The sequence below is a fragment of the Nematolebias whitei genome, chromosome 6 (assembly GCF_014905685.2).
Source record: "Nematolebias whitei isolate Nwh7 chromosome 6, NemWhi1, whole genome shotgun sequence".
Classification (NCBI taxonomy): Eukaryota; Metazoa; Chordata; class Actinopteri; order Cyprinodontiformes; family Rivulidae; genus Nematolebias; species Nematolebias whitei.
In genome coordinates, this window is record NC_056503.1 from 10,401,004 (window position 1) to 10,425,458 (window position 24,455).

The following is a 24,455-nucleotide window of genomic DNA, read 5'->3' on the forward strand; positions in this document are numbered from 1 at the left end:
CGAGTTTCGTGTTGCCCTTGAATGTAACGCCACTCAGAGAGCGGGACGTAGTGGTGCATTCAAGACCACTAGGTGGCGGTGTCTTACTGTGGAGTTTAGAAAGAAAGGACTCGTTACGCACCGAGTACAAAATATGTAAAAAAAAAAATACATGAACGGATGAACTTCCGACTGTGGTGCATTAATGTTGTCACCGTGTTATCATGTTTAAAACTAAAAATAACACAATTCTTATCTTGTATGCAACTGTTATTAGATTGATTGTTTTATTATTATTAACAACAACAACAATAATAGATGGATAATAATATAGTGCATACATCGTTATTTATCTATATAATCTTCATCAGTAGTCTATTGATCGATGTTCATTGAACGTATCTGATGCGTTTCTATCTGAATTCAAAAGGTCCTGTAGTAAAAATGAGCAATAGATACTTCCTTCAGTCACAAGTCGTCTTTCTAATTGTCTTAATTCTGTCATCTATCGGCATATTTCTCGTTTCTAATATTAGACTCCATCCACTTTACATTATCAGTGGGTCGTGCCCCCTCCTCTCTCCTTGCATCCCCCCCTCCCTCCCTCCCTCCCGGCGGCGGTGCATCCCCCATCCCCCACACAGTGGCCGTCTCTCCGGGTGAAGCCGTCTTCGCAGCCGCCACTGCCCGACACGAACGCTGCTGTAGCAGAGCCAGTCCGCCCCGACCGAAGCTGAGCCGACACACGGGAGCTCTCGTACACACAAGGAGGGGAAGACTTTTACTGTTCGACCGTGTGGTTTTGGTAAGTCTAATACGCAGTTAAATGTGGACGGCAGGTCCATGTGTCGAGTTTTTAAGTTTTTTTGGTTCTTTTTTTCCTCCGCCGTATCCCTTCAATTGTCCTCCGTGAGGAACTAGCGAGCTATGCTAAGCTAAACGGCTAGCTCAATTAGCGGAATGTATTTCTTGGCGTATCGTGTGTTTTTTTTTTTTTTTAAGTTTCTCACAGCCACGATTCAGTTTAGCTGCTACCGTCCCGGTCGGACCGGCTGCGTTTTGGTCATCGGTGCCATTTCTAATGTTTCCCCAGGCTGGCTCGCTAATTAGCGGGTTTGAGCAGCGTGTGTGCGGGATGGATGCAGGGATGCAGTAGCGGCGGCGGGCTAGCGGTTGTCCTTTCCGCCGAGCTCCTGAAGCTAAGCTAGCTTTAGTATTTTGACACGCACGGTTTCCTGCGTGCAGCGGCTCAAGCGCCGTTCTTAACGGTAGCTAATCTGGTGATAATTAGCAAGATGGCATCTCGAGGTTGTTATCCAGAAATCGGTGCGTTTTTCAAAATGGTGTCTTAAGCTTGTTTGAGTGTGACCATTTTTTTTTTTTTTTTTTTTTGTCCAACCAGCGCTGTTTTGGCTGTGCTCGCTATCTCTCTGGTATGCAGAGCACTGCCAGTGCATGCTCCGATGTTACATGAAAACCACTGATGTGGTGGTAAATACAAATAATTGTAAACTGCAGCGTGGCTTTGTTATTAGGAAAGCAAGTGTGTTTTGGAATTTATCCTGCTGGACAGTTTTCGAGCGTCATTTTAATTAAACCTGATGTTTGCAGGTTGACTGTTAATTGCAACAGTCTCTGTTTTATTCTTAATAAATCTGAATTATGAATGTAAAAATCAGTTTATAGAGCTGAAATCAGGAGCTGTCTTTGGTTTTGTTAAGTCAGTGATTTATTTATAAGGAGTCTGAAAATCTACCTGTATTTTACTAAACGGTGTAATTGTCAGTTAAAATTATTCTAATGAGATTCAAGGGATGGACTGTGTTCACTACATTTGCTTATATATATATATATATATATAGATCAAGCAAATGCATTCCATAGGTAAAAAACGTTTTAGACTGAAGTTGTATTTTTTGCAGACATTCATTTATAGAAATGTAAGTGTATTTTTATTTTATCTCCCCCTGAATATAATTGGTGTTAATAATTTTATTTTCAATATTAATTCCTTTGAAAGGGATCACTCACTGTGCTCGTTATTGACCCCTAATTGGAAAGAAATTTGAGATCCAGTTAATCCGGGGTCCTCCTGTTGTGCCTACAGTTACGTGTTAACGCCATAATAACTGTCAAGCCATGCAGTTTTTCATTGTTTGAGTTAGATTATTTTGTATATTTGTATCATGTATGATACAAATCTGCTGTTGAATATACCATATTATATTACATTAGTAGTGTTTGTGTATTAGATATTTTAGCATATTGTTTAGCATTCGTTTTGCGTGTATATTTTAGATCCTTATACACTGTTTCTTTTTGTACTTTATATTTTTGCTATTTGTGCGTGTAACTGAGACCTTGAGTACACAGTTTCGTTCCACCTCATGTACCACATGAGATGCAAATGACAATAAAAACAACTTGAACTTATTATATCCACTAAATACACCAAAGCTCTACTGCATAATTTGTAAAAAAGTAAGTGAAATCAGCAGTCATGTTTTGTTGCCAACAATTTCAAGTCATTTGTTTACTTTTGAACATAATGAGCACACTTTGGACAGTCTCAGTGTGAGACAGATACATTCTGTAAAATAATCCCTGGATGTAAACAGAGTCAGGGAAAGAACGCTGAAATCATATACGGCAGGTCGTAAGTGAAACTGTACGGGTCTCTCTTCTGGAAAGAAACGAGGACCAGAGTCATTTTATTTTTAGTATTTTTAGTTGACGTTTTTCTTAGTTCATATCTTAGATCTTATTACTGTTTTTCTTTTACATTTTATGCTTTTGTTGGATGTAACTGGGACCCTGTGTACACAATTTTGTTCCACCACATGTACCACATGTGGTGCGAATGACAATAAACTCTGACTCTGATTAGAAGTAGAGAAACCGATTCCTTTTTTGGGGGAGGATTTTGAGTGATGGAGAGCAGTAAAGCAAAAGTTGGGGCTAAGATCATACTTTAAATTAGATATTCTTGACTATCCTGGGAAAATTTCTGTTGCTGAGTTTAGTTGTAAAAACAGACGAGGAATATTTGCTGTTTATTTTTAATATATTCATTTATTTTGCACAATTTTTACTAAAACTCTAAAGTTACATTACACCCCAACAATCATTTAATAATGTTGAAATTGTGTTGGAAGAATAGAAATGTAAATTAACAAACACTAATAAATCATGTTTTTTGACATCTTTTATGGATTTAATCTGCAGTGTTTAAGAAAAGAGACTTTAAATTTTAATCACAACGACGTAAATAAAATAAAAAATTGCAGGTAAGATGTTTATTAAAAGCACTTCCTTGAAGGTTTCAACAACCATACTATCCATAGTATATGAACAGTTCTGAAGAGAAGAAAGTATTATAAAAACATTTTCATTAGAGATTCACTCAAGAATAGTAACATATATGTTTTTTAAAGATAAAATTCATTAATTCATAAAATGACCTTAAACTCTGGTGAACAAACATGGCTCGAGTTGTTCAAATACATTTTGATTTAGTTGCCGACTTAATTGTAGGGGGCTGTGGACCTGCATGGCCCCTGCATGAATGGTGGGCTCTACAGAGCAGCCATAAACCTGTCAGACTGTTGAAAGCTGCAGTCACTTAATGTTACGACAGAAGGGTTTTCTTACTGGCTGTCGTCTCCTCACCACTGCATCTCTGTGTGGTTCATACGGTTTAAAGATTGGCTCAGTCCGTGTGTAAAGCAAGCTCTGCATCAGTTAGGGGCCCTTCATACTCTATTCGAAGCAGCAAAATCGTCCCTCGTTGATGTAGTTGCGTGATGAAAATCATGTCATTTTGTTCCAGTGTTTCACCTATATTACTTGCAGGACGCACTTGTGTGATTTTTTTTTTTTTTGGCCGGGAGGGTGGAGGAGGAGTTGGTGGAGACCGAGACACGTCTGTGTTTATACCAACAGTTTTCGAGTGGGGGGATTAGGAGGCGGTTCAGCGTGAGGGACGTGGAGTGCTACCTAGCTTTTTATCGAGTGCGTCTGTATTGCATGCCACTAGCTTAGCTAGCTTAGTGCTACGTCAGGTGGTGGGGGGGGTCAGCTTCACCCAGTCCTTCTCGACACAAGGGCCGGAATGAACTTTTTCTCACAGGCGTATGCGCCAAGGATTGTGTGACTGGTCAGAAGCTAGTGGGCATGGTCGTCAAAGTGGAAACCTGCTCAGACATTCAGCTGTAGTATGGTGTTCTTCTCAATGAGTTTGTGACCAGACGGCAGATGCAGGGACAGAGTGGAGAGTCTGGCGGGAAGAAAACGGCGCGGTGACGTATACTGCAGTGGGAGGGGTTCCCTAGGAGCTCTGCGACTCGTGGACTATGAAAGGTCTAAACAGGTCTCACTTGTAAATGAGTCTTCGAGGCTCATTGTGATTTATCTGTAGGTAAAGGTTGAATGAAAAAAGGTGTGCACGAAAACAAACGTCCTGCAACCACATGACCGTGCATCGACTGTTTAGCTTTGGATAAGAGTATAGCCATCAAGCCTAGATGTAATGAATGCATGTATTACTGTCTCCAGGTTCTTTTTGGACAATATGGGCTTCAGTTTAGACAGCCGCCTCAGTTGGAAGAAACTAGGCTTGATTACTGCAATTCACTCCTGTTTGGTATCAGTCAGACCTCCATTGCACGACTACAACTGGTCCAGAATGCAGCAGCCCAATTTTTAACTAGTACAGGCAAATAAGAGCACATTACACCAGTTTTGGCCTCACTGCACTGGTTACCAGTTCACCTTCGAATCCAGTTCAAAATACTCCTGTATGTCTACAGATCGCTGAACAGTTTCACCCCCCAATCTCTCTGATCTGCTACAACCGTATGTCCCACCACGTTCCCTGAGGTCAGCGGAGCAGTTGCTCCTCACAGTTCCAGGAAGTCGTCTTAAGCGCAGAGGTGACAGGGCAATGTTTCCCCTACCGTTATACAGATGGGTGCCCCACCCCACCAACAAAAACTGAGCATCCCGCCTACCAAACTGAACTTGCCCCTCCTACCCCCACCCGGCACTGACATATCACTAAGATAGCGGTGCAAAATACAGGCTCTCTAGCTAAAAGGCCAAAGGCAGCACTCGCATTGCCTCTTCCCTCATGTTGAACGCCCCCCACCCCCGCTCAAAAACTGTTGGTACAAGCTGCTCTCAGACATGTCTCCATCTCCCCTTCTACCCCCCCCCCCCCCCCCCCATCAGCAAAAATCATGGATGAGATGAGCACCCCACCCATGGCAAGCTAACTAGGGGAAACACTGCAGGGCCTTCTCTGTAGCAGGACCAAGACTTTGGAACGAGTTACCTCTGCTTGTCAGACAGGCCCCCTCCCTCGCAGTTTTTAAATCCCATTTAAAAACTCACTACTATTCAATAGCTTTCAACACCAGAGGATCTGTTTTGATCCTGTATGCTCCACACTGGTTTGTCGTCATCATCTGCATCGTTTTTATGTCTATTCTGATTTACTTCATTTTGTATTTTGATTCGTGTGTTGTCTGTTGTTCTGTCTGTACAGCACTTTGGTTGGCCTTGTAGCTGTTTTAAGTGCACTATAAATAAAATGGTATGGTAATATTGTCTAAATATCTGAAAGTTGTGTACTTTTGTCATTTCCAAATTATTTCATCAACACGTTTACAGAAAAGGAAGCATGTTTAAAGTGTCCACGTAAACACAGTCGTCAGTTTCAGCAATTATAGAGATATTTTTTTCAATTATTTTCTTGAAAACTGAACTGCAGTTTGGTGCAATGAATAACCACTGGTTTGTTTTTACACATAAAGAATAGTGACTTTTAAATAAGCCTTACTGAGTCTTTATTGATCAATGCTTTGATAATTTATCTACTTGAGGTGTGTGTTGGCTTTTTTTTTTTTTTTTTTTTTTTTACAACAGCAGGTGTGAGAAGTCACAAGTCATAAAAGATCTGGATAAAGGGTTGAAGTGATCCCTGGAGGCGAAGTTGTAACACTTACAGCTGTTCGTCATATTAGGGATTTGAGAAGGTGTGTGTGTGCGGACATCAACAATCAAGCTGGTATCTAATTAGTTATGCTTGTCTGCTCTCTTGTCTAATAGTATTTTGTTTTATGGTTCAACGTGAAACATTTAATTGAAAAGATTATGCACACGTTTGATGATTTATATATTTAAAAAAAAAGTACCGTACATGATTTTTTTTTTTTTAGTAATTGGCCTGTTAATGATGAGGATTGATTTAAATATAAGCAAAAATGTTTCTTAGGCTTTTTTTTAAACCTTTTTATCAAATTTAATTTTTAATATTTTTTATTAACTATATATATAATTTTTTTATTTACATAGTTTGGTAGGAACTCATCCCAGATATTTATCTATACATACATTAATAAGACCTTTTTAATATAAAGAAAACTGTTATGAAATGCTTTGGAAACTATGTTCCTACATCTTATATACCTTAGGTAGTTTATTTTCTATACTGTGGTAATAGAAGAGCAGTGTAATGAGGGCTGCTGGTAGTTTTTGTTGTTGCACAAATAAACAGCCAGTGCTTGTGTTAATTTGAAGGGTAATTGTATAGAATAAATGTAGCTTTGAGGATATTACTGTTTTGTGTGCGCACGCACACATGAGTATGCTGTGGCCTTAAAAGTTTGAGCTAGCGTGTCCCTGAAATACACCCAGCTGCATCAAAAGAGAAACCCATGCAACAAGTTTGCTGCATGGGTTAGGGTTTTGTTGTTGCTTAAAGTTAAAACTCTTTATATTAACAAAGTTGAGAGTTTTATATTTGACTGTGATCTCAAATGTCTTTAAAGGCTAAATACAAATAAAAGGTGAACATTAATTTATTTGTACAGTTTTTCTGAGGCTTTTATATTGTTTATATCTATCAGAATTATATAGCTATCGACTGAAATTAAGAAATATTTTGTGATAAAAGCTTTGGCCATATCATCCAGCCCTACTGATGATTACTGATGCTTAACCATGTTTTCCCGATTATGTTTAACAAAATCCCTCTGACCGCAAAGCGTCTATAAAGCAAAACTCCGACAGTGTTGTAAGAAAGGTGGATGTAGCTCCTGCAGGTAAGGTCTGTTTCACTTCGGGACAAATTGTGATCACTGATTGGTCATTTGCTGACAAGCCTGCTGGATTGATTGACAGGTGGCGTGATGTCAGTTATTTCATTTTAGTGATTATCTTTGTGTTTTTTTTATACTAAATATAAAATCACTGTATCATCATAATTATTCCCTTTCTAATAAATCTCTTGTAATCCTGCAATCAGCTGGTCACGCAGAACAAATTTATTGGTAATCACTTCATCATATTATTGAACCGCAGCACCAGCTTATCTTTGGCGCATCGGGGTGGGTTAGCTTCGACCCCTTCGCCCCATCTGTCCATTCAGAAATCATACGAAGGCAGTCAGAAAGCGTCTAGTACTGACTTGAGGTGTCTTGTGAAAGCCTATAGATAATTCAAAAGCAGAATTAGACTGAGGGTATATTGATTGCTTGAGGGGCGGCTGGAATCGGCTTATGTTTATTTATTTGCTTGACTGACTTGAATGGCACATAAATCTTGATCCATCCATCCATTCATCCATCATCTTTACCAGCTTCTTTCTTATCTGGTTGCGGGGGTCACTGGTGCCCATGTCCAGCCATCACTGTGCGAGAGGTGGGGAACACCCTGGGCAGGTCTCCAGTCCATCACAGGGACGCATAGGTTGTTTTCACACCTGATAGTCCGGTAGACTCGGTTCGGTTCGGGACCAATATTCATGACCTTTTGTTACATTTGAGCTGGTGCGTTTGCATTCACACTGCACTGTGCAGTCGAGTCAACCTGTTGAACCAACCTGTTCCCCCGCTCGCCTGTGGGGGCGCTGCACCAAGAACTACTGAAAGAAACAACACAAAAACCTCTGAAGACACGTCTTCTTCTTCTTCTGGAAATAAAAACAAAAACAGAGTGGCATCAAGTTTTTTAGCAGTTTTAGGAGTTATATTTGATCATTTTTCAAAAATGGACTCTGATGAGACAGAAGACCATGGAGAATATTGTTTTTCACACAAGGCAGCTGACGGCTCCATATGAGGTAAGAGAAATGCGTGTTTGTTTGTCCTGCGCTGTACTCCTCTTCTTGCTTGTGGAGCAGGGCCCGGTCTGTTTACATTCACACTGTACTGGAACCGCGCTGGAGTTCTCTTCTACCGGACCGAGACCTAGGTTTTAGACTGGGCCAGAGTTCGCCTTTTTGTTCCGTGACAGAGTTCGATGGTGCGTTCACACCTCCCTAAACGAACTGGACTTCCTAGGAAAACGAGCTAGAGTTCGATTAAAGCGGACTAAACAGGGCTGGTGTGAATGCACCCATAGAGACAAACAAGACAACCTTAACTCTCTCACACATAGGGACAATTTAGAGTTGTCTAATGTGCATGTTTTTGGTCTGTGGGAGGAAACTGAAGTACCTGGAGAAAACCCACACATGCACAGAGAGAACATGCAAACTCCACCCAGAAAGGTCCTCAGCTGGGATTTGATCTAACGACCTTCTCGCTGAGAGGCAACAGCTCTACCAACTGAGTCACCGTACCATCAACATAGAAATCTTGTTTTTGACAGATGTTTTCCTTGGGCCTGTAAGCACAGTATAGCTTAGCAGCCAATTTAAAAAAATTTATTAATATGTAAAAAAAAAAAAAAATTAATAAAAGCAACACGTCTTTGATGTAGATCATTTACTGCTCAGGATCATACCAAAGATTTTCCTTTTCTAGAAGCCACCTCTGCTTAAACAAGTGACATTTAAGATCAGCTTGTGAGATCTATAATTAAAAATCATTTTAATTGAAATGTTTTTTTTTCTCTCTCTCAGCAGTAAAACAGCGACGAGTGCATCTCTGTGTTGTACAATACAAGCAGCTGTTTAATAAAAGCTCCATGCAGTGTTTCTTGTATTTTCGATTTTTTAAATTATTTGGAGTGAGTGATGCAGATATCTCTTGAATCTCTTGTCCATTTGTCACACACCCAAGCCTTTTGTTGTCTGCTGTCTAATGACTTGGATTATTCTCCACAGGAATTTCTTTGTTGTAGACTTCTAGGCTAGTTTTCAGTCACAACACTCTTATCATAAACAAACATTAAAAAATAACTGAGTAGAAAATATTAAAGTATTGTGGAGTTTTTGTCAAGCTGCTAGCATGTTTTGAAATTCTTGTGCAAACCATCTTTTGAAATGTAATTAACATGTCTCTGTGTTTCTTATGCTATATTATCATCAGGACCAACAAAGATGTTTTTTTTTGTTACAACATGTTCTGATTTATGTTACTCTTTACAATAGGATAACAATTCTCAGTACGATTGCAACCAAGCATCACAACAGATTGTCTATCCGATTTGATCAAGTAGGTGCTTTCTATACGTCTTCACTCAGACGGCATGAAGTGTGCGTGTCTGAAATGATTTTATAGAAAAATAAAATGAGAAGAAGCCAGAACAAAGAGAAGTGGGAGATGGTATCCCAAAGTGTCTTGAGCTGCCCTACATCTAAAATAGCCCAAAGCTGTTTGGATCTTTTTGTAACGGAGCAGGTCTGATTGTGTAGAAGATGGGGGGTGGGGGTTTCATCAGGGATTCTGTCACACAGCCTTTCAATGCTGTGAGACAATCGATTTGTTCATGGGCATGTTTGTGGATAACCATATTAACAGGCTCTAGTAGTCTGACCTATGTTTAGTTTGCTAGCTTGCCATCATTTGACTTTCTGCCTCAGTTATGTGGTTGATACGTACGGTATGAGAGACTGGCAAATATTTATTTTAGTATTTCACAAGAAATTGTGTATACTTGTCTCGATCAAAGTTTGAGACTTTATTTGATTTTTCTTTGTCGAAACGGTTTCAAATAACGTGTTCTGGATTGAAGTTTAAATTTTGTATTCCCGTACTTTGTTTAACCATAACGTTCTAGTCAGAGGCATTTAATCAAAGCTCTTACAGTGATGGTGATAATTAATCTTTTCCTCATTTTTAGAGCTTGAAAAATGTGGTTGATGCACTATATTACACTCAGAGCTTCCTATTTTATGTGACCCAAGTGAAAATGTCTATCCTTGTGGAGGATCAGAATAAGAAGCTGTCTATTCTCCCCTATGTGGGAGTGTGATAACGCCCACTGGTTTTGATTTGTTGCTTAAAGAGTAGATGCCTGGTGAGGCATTATGTGGGAGAATAGAACTGGTGTGGGGGTTGTATTGAATTGTACGTGTTCTGCAGGAATGGTCGCTCTTTGTGTGTTATTTTTTCTCTCCCTCATAATTATCACCATCTCAGGTTCCCCTGGGCTGCTGGAGACTCCCTTTATGTAGGGAAGCCTTTATTAGGATTTATTTTTTGAGTAGTACACTTTTTATATTGACAAATTAAGTATAACGTCTTAAATGGAAATTTTGAACCTTAATAAAATGTTGAGTCAAAACTCCCTTTGCCAGCTCTAATATGCAAGCTTGAATGTTGTGTTTTTGTGCTACAGCCAGTGAGCTGAGCTAAGTGACGTCTCGATAATAGTTTAATCCTAACCAAGTTCTGAAAAACAACTTGGGTTAAGTCAGGGAGCAAAAATGTCTCCTTAATAATGTCAGCAAGCAGAGCTTGTGTGTAAAAGCATTCCTGTTTTATCTAAATGTTGTTACTTTATCATCTAGAGAAATTAATTTATTGTTTGGGAATTAAAACCACTTATTATTTCTGAAGTAATAATAAAAAATACTTAATATACTTAGCCACTTGCCCGTAAATATACTTTCTAATTCTCAAGAACCCACCATTGGAACTTTAAAAAAAAAAAAAACTTGGGCTTTATTTTCCTTTTTCTGATACTGGAACTCTAAAACAATACTAATAAGACAAATTGTCCATTAACATATACAAAACACATGTAGATTAGAAATGAGCGATATGGCATAAAATTCATATCCCGATATGTATTGTGAAGGGTGGCGATAACGATATATATCGCAATATGTTTTTGGTATAAAACTTGCTAAAAAAACATATGATGTCCTTTTGCCATAAATTATTTTTAATTAATAATAATTCCACTACTAGGTCCAGAGAGTTTTTAAATAATAAACAAATCAAGTATTAGTCTTCTTTTCTTGTAGTGCAAAACAGTGCAAACTATATCAAATGTAGTTTTAGCCATATATTTTAAACAAAAAAACATGTTGTTAACTCTTAACAGTTTCCAGTATTTTCACTTAATAAATGAACAGCAACAGAGCAGCATTTTACTCTGAAACACTTCACCCTCCAAACCTCTAGTGGGCGACTCCTTCTGCTTTAATGGAGAGCTGACACAAAATGAGTCTGTGGCTTTGACCAGAGGGTCTCGCAGTAAAATCACACAACACAGCGTTCTTTTACAGATCAGAGAGCAGGTTTCTCTAAAGATGACCAACGCTTACTTTAACTTTCGATGGAAAAAAAAAACCCAAACTGTCGACGGAACACGGCGTTTTGCGCATGCGTCAGAATACGGCAAGCCGGCTGTAGTTAGCTTGTAGCTTCGCTACTTAGCTCTCAAAGAAAAGACTTTAATACCACTTGCGCACAGTTTTCAACTAAAAAAAGGAACGATTAAACTGACGACTCTGATTTTACATCAGACACAGCGTTACTGCAGTTAGCCGGTAGAAGACACATCTCTATCGTAGACTAAATTTCTATAGTTTCTACCGTGTACCGTTTATATCGTGCATTCCTAATACAGATGATAATAAGTAGCAGCCATTTTTACTGTTGAAGTTAATCTGAGCTTGAATCAAACTCATTAAATGTTATAATTTCAGTTAACACTATTGGTTAAATATATAAATAAATACAACACACTTCGCAAATTGACATGACTCATCTCGAAGATAAAAACTAACTTGTCTACAGTATTTTAATTAAAAGGCGTAATAAACAATAATGATTTTTTTTGTTGTGAAAGATATTGGATCTCTCCTGACTCACTGCATAATCCGCAAAAAAACAAAAACAAAAAAAAAACACAAGCACAAAAAAAGTCTCTAATGATGAAGGCTGTGCCTACAGGGCTGTTTGAAGGTGCAGTCCAAATAACTTTGAATCTACATTACGCTACTGACTCGAGGAAGAACAACTGATTGTCTGTCAGTATTTCTCGCATGTTGTTTGGGAATTATTGCAATAGAAGTAAAGCCTTACTATTTGTCTTTGGATGCATTTATTGTGCTTTAGATGCTGTGTGTTGTTGGTGTGTGCTCGAATTCTTCTCCTGGTCACTGTAACATCAGTTAAGGACACCAGGTGTCAAACTTTTCATTAATCTAAAACAAATGAAGATGCACCAAAAGAAGCTTTCTCATTATTTTTTAGGAATTTGTGATGCATTCAAACTAATGTTTGTAATCAAAGATGGGACTAAAGACAAGGCACATAAAGAGCTAGCAAGTACTAAGGCAGTGTCTTTATTGGAAAAGTATTGTGGTCCAAATAACAGAAAGCTGTTGGTCAATATTAAGTACTGTACATGCTTGCAAAGTATCTACCATTAGGAAAATAAGAAAACTCAGGTTGAACACTAATAGCGGTAGGCCTAAGACCAATTTACAGCAGGTATTTTTATTTTAGAGGGATTTATTTATGAATTTATGGGGAAAAGTCGAGAAGAGACCTTACCTGAGACCATTTTTCTTCTGTTGATCCAACTGTATGCCAAGTTTTTGGCTGACAACACTTTAGAAATTACCTGTATTATTACTTTATAAAATGCCTTTTTAAGCCTGTTGGATTACATTTTCTTGGAGATTCATCTAAATAATCACAAACAAAATGTGACGTTGTGACAGGCTACTGAAGTGCCCAAAGACACAATTTACTATTGGTTATAAATAATTGACACAAACAACAAGTTGTTGTTTTTTTTTTTTCAAATGCTTCACCAGTTCATGAGTTTTCATTTTAGTTTTAGTATTCTAAACTAAATAAACAATTTTAAATGTAAAAAGAAAGTCAAACCAAACCACAGTGTCATTAAAACCTTTTAAAGATGTTCAGAAGGCTAGGGGAGTTATTTGCTGAAAAGCTTCTTTAAGAGCATACTAAAACAATTGTCTTTTTAGAATTAAGTCGTATGACACAGGAGAGCTAGATCAACACATGTTGCACTATTTTCTTATGTTTAATGAGGAACTCACGTTGAGCTACAGGACTTCATGACTGAAAACTAGTTAGTTAAACATAATGCAATACAGGGATTTATGATTATTGTTATTATTATCATTATTATTATTATTAGTGGATGGGTGGCAAGCAAAACTATTTCAGTGGCTGAACAAAGACTATACTCTTATTCTGGGATAATAATTTGCAGGTCCTCATTACTGTGTGGCATGCATTGTATTAGAACTGGACGATATGGTCAAAACTTGTATTACAATATTTTTTTAAATTTCTGTCTATACGATATTAGGGGTGCAGGCCCCGATTTCCTTAATTTTGGGAAATCGGTCGATACTTGCATGAGAAACTGATTTTACCAAAATTTTTTTGTTTGTTTTAACAACAATTGTATGAACTTCATTTATATTTCAGAACACCACCTTTTAAAACTTGTTTCTAGGATATTGTTCAAGGTTATGTTTTTCAACAAAATAATCGCTTATGTCGCTTATAAAACAAAATCGATATTGGCCAAAATTGGAATCGGCAGGTCAGACTTTTTAGAAATCTGTGATTGGCCTGAAAACTGGAATCGGTGCACCCAATACGATATATCCTGATATAATTCTGACTGGGAGTGGTGGCGCAGAGGTTAGAGAAGGTGGGCCTGTGATCGGAAGATTGCCTGTTCAACTCTCGATACCGACTACATCAAAATGTGGGTGGGATAGGTGAAGCACCCACACCTGCCTCCACCCTCATTTGCCCCACTCTGGGCCCGTGAGCAAGGCCCTTACTCCCCTCCATCTGCTCCTTCGGGTGCTCTAGATAACACCTCTCTGCTCCACACGGAGGCTGTGGTAGCTCAGTGATCTGTGGGTGCGTCAGGAACGGTATCCAGCGTAAAAATAGTTGACAAGTCTTCGTGCGACTTAGTTCACTGTGGCGACCCCTGAAGAAGGGAGCAGCTGAAAGAAGAAGGAGAAAACAAATTCTGATATCTATATACACAATATAAAAGCCTCAGAAAAACTGCCAAGAATGCCCAGAACAGATGCTTGTAAAGCTAAAAATTATTTTGCCTAGTCTATGAAAGTCCTCCAGTGTAACATTTTAGAACTACAAACTGTACAAATAAATTAATGTTCACCTTTTATTTGTATTTAGCCTTCAAAGAAATTTGAAATCACTGTCAAATAAACATAAAATTCTCAACTTTGTCAATATTAATAGCTTTAACTTAAAACAACAACATAGGCTTATTATGTTATTCTTATTGTTTAAAACAAAGGTGCTTCAGCCAGGCTAAAAAATAAAAGTGCTCAGAATTGCTGCAATAAACAGGAAAAAAGTGAGCAACAACAAACATCGTTTGGAGTTCTTGTCATAAGGCATGAATACAGCGATCTGCGTTTGCTGCATGGGCTTCTTTTGACACAGCTGGGGCTGGGACTGATGCTTCAGGGACACGTTTGCTTGAACTTTTATGGTGCTTTATCTTCAGACTCAGCATATTCTATTGAGAGGAAACTCTTCAGATGGTGGAACAGGTTCGATGTGTTCCCACTGCCAGTTGGCACGACTCTAAGCACATTTTGCAGCACACTGAAACCTGAAGTTTATCAGGTCTTAGATAGCTGAATTAGAGCTGTCATTTCTAACACGGGCCCACGCCTGGAACGGCCCGACCCGACCCAAATTTGATCCGGGCCAAAATAATGTGCTGGATGGGCGCTAGGTCGATGTCGGGCTTTTGATTGCGTCTGCGGACACACGCAGTTGACAGTCCAATTTAGATCACCAGCCGCGCGATGACCAGCCAGTTAAAAGAGGTAAAAAAAAAAAGTCCAGATGACTCGCTGCCTGCCCAGTAGTCGCTAAATGCTTCAAAAGACTGGTCATGGCCCACATCAAAACAATCATGAACATCAGCGAGGACCCTCACTAATACGCATACTGCGAGAATTGATCAACCGAAGACGCCATCTCCTCTGTGGTCCACACCGCTCTCACGCATCTGGAGCAGAAGGACTCCTACGTTCTTATGCTGTTTGTGGACTTCACGTCTGCCTTCTACACCATGATCCCCCAAACCCTGATGGACAATATACTCACACTAGGACTGAGCCTCTCAATTTACAACTGGGTACTAGACTTCTTAACAAACAGACTGCAGTCTGTGAGGATCCACAACTTCTCCTCCACCATAACCCTCAGCACTGGCTCCCCTCAGGGTTGTGTGTTGAGCCCTCTCCTGTTCACTCTGCTCACGTATGATTGTGCAGCTACCATCCAGTCTGTCACATTGTAAAGTTTGCAGATGATACAGCGGTGGTGGGATGCATCACAAACAATGATGAGTCCAGCTACAGGCAGGAGGTGGAACACCTGGAGCGCTGGTGCAAAGAGAATAACTTGGTGGGGTTGTAGTCACAGTTAAGTGGTCGGTTTCGGGTCGGGCTCAGAAAAAATGATATGGGTTCGGGCCTGGTTGGATGTTTTTAGGTCCGAATGCAACTCTTAAGCTGAACCACTTCCACACCTTCAAATTAGTCTTTCCTCTATCAACTATGTCGTCTGCTCTCTCTTTGCTTGTGAAAGCTTGTTCAGTCACGTTTGTATTACGGTCATGGGCACTCATTTTGTAGCTAGAACTTTAACGCGTTGGAGCTTAGCCTAGCCTAGCACAGCTGAGCACAGCCTACTGCTTCTGGGCTCGGGCTCCATGTCTGTGGTGTACGTCATCACTCACGTAGGCAATGTGTTGGGGCCTTTTCTGTTCGTCTTGAAACGGCTGCATCGTGAACCTCAGTCAGTGGAACGCTGTAATCATAGTGTGTAATGCATATTGAAAATGTGCTTAAAACTCATATCACAGTTATTGAACAAAAGTATATTGTTTTATGTATTGATATTGAATTATTGTCCGGCCCTACATTCTATATACATATGTACGTTTTCAAAAATGGCTTGATGCAAAATTAAACTATTTAAATTTTAAACCCAAACTCTGCCCCAGGTGTCCATCAATCAGTAGGAACTATTTTTTGTATTCGTAAGCAAAGGTGAGCATTTTCTACTGTCTGTGCAATGATCCTGTAAATAGTCCTGTTCAGCACAACAGATGTACTGATTTTTTTTTTAAGGAGGAAAAAGCGAGCTCTTTATGAGCAAAGACCTCTTCTTCAACTTCTCTTGAAAACACAGCGAGTTATGGTTGGGCACTCCCACTCAACACATACATTTCTATTGTCCTCCATTCCTCTCACACACAGACGCACACACTAAAAGCATTGTAGAGCCCCTCTTGTTCTCACCCGTTTGCTTTTCCATCACCTTTTTCTGCTCTCATACTGGCTGAAACAGATGAACACACCCGCAGATCTCCACTCCATTCATTCACAGCTGTAATTGGGTACGTATGTGTTGGGAGGCGAAGAGCTCGGGGTCATTTGTAGCCACCTGCCCATGTGTTAATGAGCTTTGTTGCCTCACTCAACACTTTTACAGTTTTAATTTATGTGAACTATCAGATTTAGGTTGTATTTTATTTAAATACTGTATGTTATTGTGATTTTGATTTGTTGGTTTTGTTTATGTTTTAGATTGTCAGCAACATATCGCTAAGTAAATAAAAATGTTTAAGGGTGTCTAAACTGCAGCACTTTATTCTTCTTAGAGTACATTCAAAAATTACATGCATTATAAAATTTTGATTAAACATGAATAACACATCAGCATAAACCCAAAACTGTCAACTCTCACGTCGTTTTAAAAACCAATGAGTACAGATGTGTTTTAAAATGAGACTTAAAAGCACCAAGAGTTAAACTCTTCATGGGGGCAGCTGGTCCCCCAGTTTAGCAGCTACAGCTAAAAAGGCCCACCTCTGTGAACCAGCCTGGTCCTCGACGCAACTTAAAGCAAATGAAGATTAGATCTAAGAGATCCGGAGGGCACAAAAGTCTGCAGGAGGTCGCACCGATACACAGGAGTCTGCCCATTCAAGGCCTTATGTCATCAAAAAAAACGTTAAAATCAAAATTTAAAACAACCTGGGAGTCGATTAAGGGAAGCCAGCACTGACGAGATATGTTCACATCTTTTTGATCGTGTTGAAAGACAAGCTGCATTCTGAGAGGCCAGCCTGACTAACACCAACATACAGAGTTAGAATAATCCAGTTGGGGTTCACTAAAAGCAAGACATGAAATAAAATCAATTTCACTTAAAATAAAAGCTTCAGTTTAAAAATAAATCTTTTTTTTTAATTACAGAATGAATCTGTCTCTCAAGGTTAAAATTCAAGTCAAGTATTGCACTTGATTTTTTACTAGAGATTTTACAAACTGCTTCAGCTGCCCAGGTCTGTAGAAGTGCTGCGGTCTCCACCGCAACCAAAAATATGTACAGTATGATAAAGACAAGTTAAAAACCGAGCTGTTCAGAAGTGTATCATGACTTAGGTTATACTTAAGAATTCAGAAAAAGGTTTAAATGTAGAACTACTGATGAACAAAGGTGGAAATAGCTAATGATGCATCACACACACAAAAACCCCCAAAAGATCTGCACCAGGGAATGAAAAGTAGGAGGCTGAGCTGAGTTCGAGGGAGGAATCAGCCAAAGATGATGCTGCAGATTGATGAGAAGTGTATTTTGAGTTGTGTTCTGGCAGCTTAATCAATTCCCTTGAAACGTTCTTTCACTGCGAGGCATGAATTGAAGTGTTGAACTGGAGCTGATGCATCATCGTTTGTGTTTTACAAACACATATGCACACAGGTTCAGATTTCAGGGTGTACGTTTCAGAGAAGATGAGTAGAAAACAACCAGTTTTGTGTTTTCGATCAGTGTCTTTGGGTATTGATTGGGGATGTGTACATGCACAACACGACTGGATTGGTCTAGCAGCTGCGCATAGATGCAGTTTTGTAATTAACTCAAGGTTCATCCTTTGTCTTTGCACTATTATTATTTGGTCCATTTGTTAGCTGAAACGTCTGCATACAAGTTGTGTAGCTGCTTTTGTGTTTGAATGTATCCCCTGCATGACTCTGCTCCTAGTGCCGTTCCTGCTGTGTAGCTGTTTTCAGTGACACCTTCTGTTTAGAATATATGAATAGTAACACAAACTGTTTAACCCCGCTGGTGAAGTAGTTGCAGAACTGTGCAGTTTGCTTCACTCTTCTTATCATATGGCTCAGAACAGGGCTGAATGATTTTGGAAAATATTCTAATTGCAATTATTATTTTTTTAACCTCAATATTGCGATTGCGATTTAATATGCAATTATTTTTTCTCTGTCTTCTTCTCATGCATTTTTGAACAAACACTAGTAAAAAGTCGATCTGTTTCAGTTGCAAAAAACTCCACTGTTTTCAGCTCTGCTGCAAATCTGTTTCTGCATTTTTTGTGTAGCTCTGGGATATCAACTTGTCTTGTGCGCGAGGGCATCCTGTACTGCTTACCCATTGTGTTTATGAAAGCCGTAAACCCAGGCTTCACTATATTAATGGGAATCATGTCTTTAGCTATGAACTCCGTTCTAGCGCAAGTTATTTCCGCGTGCCGTTTCGAATCGTGCTTATACAGAATAATACTTTTGAACAGTTCGGTCAGTGATCCCTGTCAGCTGGTACTTTGCTTATCGTATTTTCTGCAGGACACGTCGCTCCGCCCCACAAGTCGCATCAGTCCATAAATCTAATAAAGTGGAAAAGTCCATAAATATGTCGCTTCGCCGTATATGTCGCAGTGTTTCCCCTAGATAACTTGCCATGGTTGGGTGCTCATCTCGTCCGGGATTTTTGTCCGGGGGGGTGGCGGATGGAGACATGTCCTAAACTGCGGGGACGGGGCACTCTGTTCTGTAGACTGGGCGGGCCGCCCCGCTTATATAATGGTAGGGGAAACACTGCGTCACATCTATTATGCAAAGGTGTGTCTCAGTCTAACATTTGCTTAATGAATTCACTTTAATGGTCAAATCAGCTGCATTTCGCCGGGGCGGTGCAGCAGGTTTGATGGTTCCAAGCAACAAGCAGAATGAAGGTGCGGAGACTATGGCAGGCTGATTGAGTCATTAATAGCTGGTGAAGATTCTCAGTCATTCAGGATATGGTAAATTCAAAAAAGTTCAAGGAAAAAAAACAAGAAAGTATAAAGTATAATAATTAAAGTCCAGTTGTTTTAGTCTTGGAAGTTTTTTGAATTTGTCATTGTAGCCACGTTTACCTATTACATGATACAACAGCATGCCATATTGCTATTACTACTCTGCTGCCATCACGTGGCTGAAAGTGGTACTGCTCAAATAATTTTTTTCTGTCAGAATGAATGAAAAAGTTTGTATCGCAGCCAAAAAATAGTTTATAAATATGGGGAAAAATTCATAAATATGTTGCTTCGGCCTATAAGTCGCAGGGCATGTAAATTATGCAAAAAAACTGCAACTTATAGGCCGAAAAATACGGTACTTTAAGTTGAAGCACTGGTCGTTGGCATTCTAGCCATGCAACTATCGTAAATGGCTCTGTGGTGTTTTTCCAAGTCTTGATAAAGATTTGTGGTGTTCCCTCGAGAGGCAGGTTCTGCACAATACATGTTGTTGCACAGCGCCTTCTTTCTTTATAGCCAAAATAATTCCAAACAACGGACGTGCTGCCCCTCCTTGGTACCAAACTTTCAGGTGTATCAGCTTTTGTCGAGCCTGAGCTGACGCCATTGACGCCATTGTGCAACTGGTTAAAGAGCAGTGTTGACTTTTCCCGCTCCCTGCTCTGCTTTGCTCCGATCCGCTCACTCACAAGTCACTAACCAGATCTTGTGACTAGTCAAATTGTAACCTTTGCCATTAGAAAATCTTGTTTTATCATATTGCGATATTATTGCAAATGCAATTAATTGTTCAGCCCTAGCTCAGAATGAGTTAGTTTAGACTGCAAGCCACTAATAAATAATTTTATGCGCACTATTTAGATTTTTAACAAGGTGCTCTGATATAACTGGTAATGGCTAACCAACTGTACATTATGAAACCATCTCAAGTGACTAAGATCATGAAGAAGGAGCACAAGAGTGAAGGCCTGAGTAGTCCCTGTGGTCACCGGAGCGCACTGTGCTGTGACCCTAAACTGTAAGAGTGGTTCCAGCAGATCCCAGGAACAATCTCAGAGATCTCTGTCCAGAAGAGTGAAGTCCTAGAAACGGCTAATATACTGTGCAGAACCCTCAAGTCCCCAGATCTCTGGTAAAGGGCCTGAGCGTGAAGTTGAATCATCCAAGTGGAAAAAAGAGCAAAATGTTCTAATTTTACTGTCATAACTATTACATTGAAGATTGGCAGCTTTGTTGGGTTGTAGTGAAACGTTGTGATACTAATGCTAGGTCTGAGCTGCTACAAGCTCCGCTCCCCGTCCAGAAGTAGTGGAGCTGTCTGCTGTGAGGGGGATTTACATCTGGTAACTTATGTTTTATAGTTTTATTATAATGCAGAAAATACACTTAGCCTCTTTACTGCCGAGGTACTGGGAGTAAAATAAACATTGTCTACAAGGCTTTTTTTTCATTTTACACTAGACTTTTTTTGTAGTGGTGAGTCAGGTTTTATCAAAGTGTACTGGAATTTTAAACAAACGCCTAGTTTCTGAGCAGACTTATTTGCATTTGGTTAATTGGTCTCCATCCATCCATCCATTATCTTTACCCGCTTCTTCCATTTTGGGTCACGGGGGGTCGCCGGTGCCCATGTCCAGCAATCACTGTGCGAGGGACGGGGTACACCCTGGACGGATCGCAAGTCCATCACAGGGCCGTTAATTGGTCTCATTTATTGATATAGTGTTTTGCTGTAATACTATATTATGGTATTATCGTGATAGAGAGGTGACTTGTATCGTATCAAATTGTTTTTTGCTGCTCATGTACCGTTATTGCTTCGTATTGCTGACACTGTTGCATCTGATGTGCAAAACCCTGAATACTGTTGTAACAAAGCTTAAATGTGTTGGGTCTAAATCACCACTTTGTCTTTGAATCCTGAGATTGAGTCTACAATTTTAAAAAAGCTTTGTGTTTAGTTGTTACCTGATTGTGAAGCCTAAGTTCAGGGTGACCTCGGTTTTTGATTAAATGTGATTATAAATATATATATTTTTTACATATGCTTACTATTTTATATATTCTCAGAGAAATTAGGAAATTTTCCAGGTTGTCCAGTGGACAACCTCTTCCCAGAATCTGATTGTCTGCCAAGATTTTTTGGTCTTCTGCAACATTTACAATAAAGAAGGCCAAAAAAATCTCGTGGAAAAATAGTAATTTAATACCCTGATGCATGCTCAATTAGTAGTAGTAATAATAGTAGTAGTAGTAGTAGTAGTAATTTAATACGTATATTGCACTATAAACAAAGTTTACTGTATAAAAATGTTCTCAGTCATCCAGGACGAGGAGAACAAAGAAGTTCTACTCCATCAACTCCTGAAAGCGTCTGCCACTCAGTAGCTTGGAAATTAAAAGCAGTCAACAAGATGGCTGACTGAGAACATTTGTATATGCATAGGCCTGTCACGATAAACAATAAATCAATTAATCGCATGATGAATGAAAATTATCGACCTCATTTTCATTTATCGGCTTTATCATTTCTTCGTGTCTCTCTTTCTACTGAAGACACTGGATGACAAAAGGTTCAACTCCGGTGCTCTTCACTGTCTCCTCCCTTTCTCCTTTTCTTTAAAATAATTTTTCACCGTCCAAAATCACGTTTTTGGATCGTTAAAAGCTACTAAGCTGAGAAGCTAAGCTACGAGCTAAGCTAACAGGCCAACCTCAGAAAAAAAACCTCTGTTTTGTCGAAACTCCAAAATTCACGGTTGAAACTCGTGCCTTTGTGTAAAAAGTTGTTTTTCTCTGCAAAAAGAAGCTGAGAACTTGTTTACTGATTTTTTTTAATTAAAAGCTTTGTGTGAAAATTAAAATGCTATGCTAAAGAGCTCAAATCACCGTGCATCTGCCATGTCACCATGGCAGCCCATGTCACGTCAAGGGCCCTCCCTCCCATTTTTCTTAAAGAGACAAGCTGCTCAACTATCCATCCTTTGGTTCAAACAGTCTTATACTGCCATCAGGTGGTCCAAAAAGGTACTACACTCCAAACAACAATGGCAATTAATTATTAAGTTTCAAACAATATTCTCGTTTATCGCAATAATTTCTGAGACAGTTAATTGCCCAGCTAAATTTGTTATTGTGACAGGCCTATATATACGGGAAATAAACTTTGTATACAGTGCAATATACTTTTTAAATTAAAAATGTATTTTGGATTTTTTTTTGCGTTCTTATTGTAAAGGTTGTGGACAACCACAAAGTTTGGCAGACAACCAGATTTTATCTAATAGAGTTTGTCCACTGGACAACATGGACAACGATTATCAGTTTAATATTGACTGAATGGCCACGCATGACAGAGCCACATTTATACACGTCCCCTTTGTTATTAATCAGTACATAAGCTCAAATCTCACACAGCTCACAAACAACCTCTTTTATTATTATTTTTTTGAAACACGCTTGTGGTTCTGGTCCATATCTGTCCTGGATCATGCTTTTTTGTGGCTCAGTGCAGAACTCGGCCTTTTCGTGCTGTATTTTGTTTGGTTGTTTTGCTTGCAGTCCCTTGCCTGCTCACTGGGTTTTTGTTGTGCTTTTTCATTGGCTGGATCATGGTTTGCATTGCTGCTTGTGGTGGTTGGTAAACGCAGCGCATCACTTGTGTATTTTTATGTATATTCGCATTCATTCTCATACCTCGCTGTCATTTAACTGCACACACTTTATAGGCTTTACCAAACAGCAAGTGAGAAACTACATGCACAAATACTGTTAGTGAAATGGAAAGTACTGATACACAAATAGCATTTATTCACACACTTGGTTGTATAAAACACAATTATTAAGTGCTTTATGGGTGGCTAAAGACACAGCAATTATCTCAGACACTTGCTCAGAAATGCTCTCTTCCCTGCTATCACTAATCATTTGCTGTTGCACTGGTGCTTGTTTTTTTTATATCTTTTCTTTGCTATTTATGTTTTTCTTTCCTATATTTTCCTGTGTTCATTGTAATCATGACCTCTCGCTGTTTTAATTTCAGATTTGCATATCCACTTCCACTCCTTCCTCATTTGCATACAGCGAGAATGGCGAGCGGGCATCCCACAGACAAATTCAGTTTCATGTATCAACCAGACACGCACAAGAGGTACGGGGCACGCATGCACACACCTTCACACACGCGCACACACTTTTAAATGCCCGGGTTCCTAATGAGCAGGTAAGCTGAAATTAATGGTGGCGTACTTTGTCTTATTTTCATCTTCTCAGGGAAGAAGGATGACTTGTGAGGACGTGCATTAATGCACTGGCTCTGTTATTAGGCATCTTTACCATGACCGTTTCTAGCATGGGAATTTATTATTGGCCATTCATCTTTTTACTCTTGCAGTGTTGCTGTGGCGCCTAATCCTACCATGAATTTGTGCAGTAATAAAATATGAGGCAAACTTTCCAGCTGTGCTTAATGCTGCACAAGAGACGACACCAGAGTTCATCAACTAATCGTGGCCTTCTATATTTTTCTCTGCACTTGTGCTCGATGTTATTCCAACACTATATTCCTATGTTGAGCCTACTTTAGAGTGATTATTCACGAGGTTTAATTATTCCGTTTTGTGCAGAAGCTCTCAGATGAATGTCCTTGTAGCAATCTGAGGGATTATTGTGGTGATGCGTGTGCTTTGTAATCTTTAATTTTTGTTTCTTCCATCGACATCAGTTAACGTCCCTTGCCCTTAATTTTTTTCTTCCTTTTTGTCTCCTCCTTTTCTACCCTCTTCCCTTTTTCTTAGCAAAAACAGATTAACTTCAGCCATGAACCCAGTCTACAGCCCTGTTCAGCCTGGCACTCCATACGGAAACCCTAAGAACATGGCCTTTGCAGGTAAACCCCCCACACAGACACACATTGTATCACTTGTCTGCCACTGTGAACATGCTGTTAAAAATGGCACAGACACCATTTAAAGTAATAATTAATTGCCTCAGTGACATTGTAAATGTTTTAATACTGCAGATAGGGCGGCACCTCCTTCTGAGGGAGCTACAGGTCATTAATTGTATGCATACTCAGAGTGTAGAGAAAGGAGCTGAAGAATATGTCCATCTTCATATGTAATTGATTGTCAGAA

At 39.4% G+C, this 24,455-nt stretch overlaps 1 protein-coding gene across 3 annotated transcripts in view; it reads left to right on the forward strand.

Annotated features, from left to right (window-relative positions):
- The first annotated feature begins 595 nt into the window (after nucleotides 1-595).
- fam168a (family with sequence similarity 168 member A) overlaps nucleotides 596-24,455 on the forward strand; it is a 42,753-nt gene continuing 18,893 nt past the window's right edge. For 2 of the 3 annotated variants that reach the window (XM_037677373.1, XM_037677375.1), the window contains exons 1-3: nucleotides 596-784; nucleotides 23,363-23,470; nucleotides 24,117-24,208. In XM_037677373.1, the coding sequence (XP_037533301.1) occupies nucleotides 23,409-23,470; nucleotides 24,117-24,208 (154 nt within the window). In that variant the 5' untranslated portion in view covers nucleotides 596-784; nucleotides 23,363-23,408. The remainder of the gene's footprint in view (nucleotides 785-23,362; nucleotides 23,471-24,116; nucleotides 24,209-24,455) is intronic. The other variant, XM_037677376.1, reaches the window with a different exon arrangement.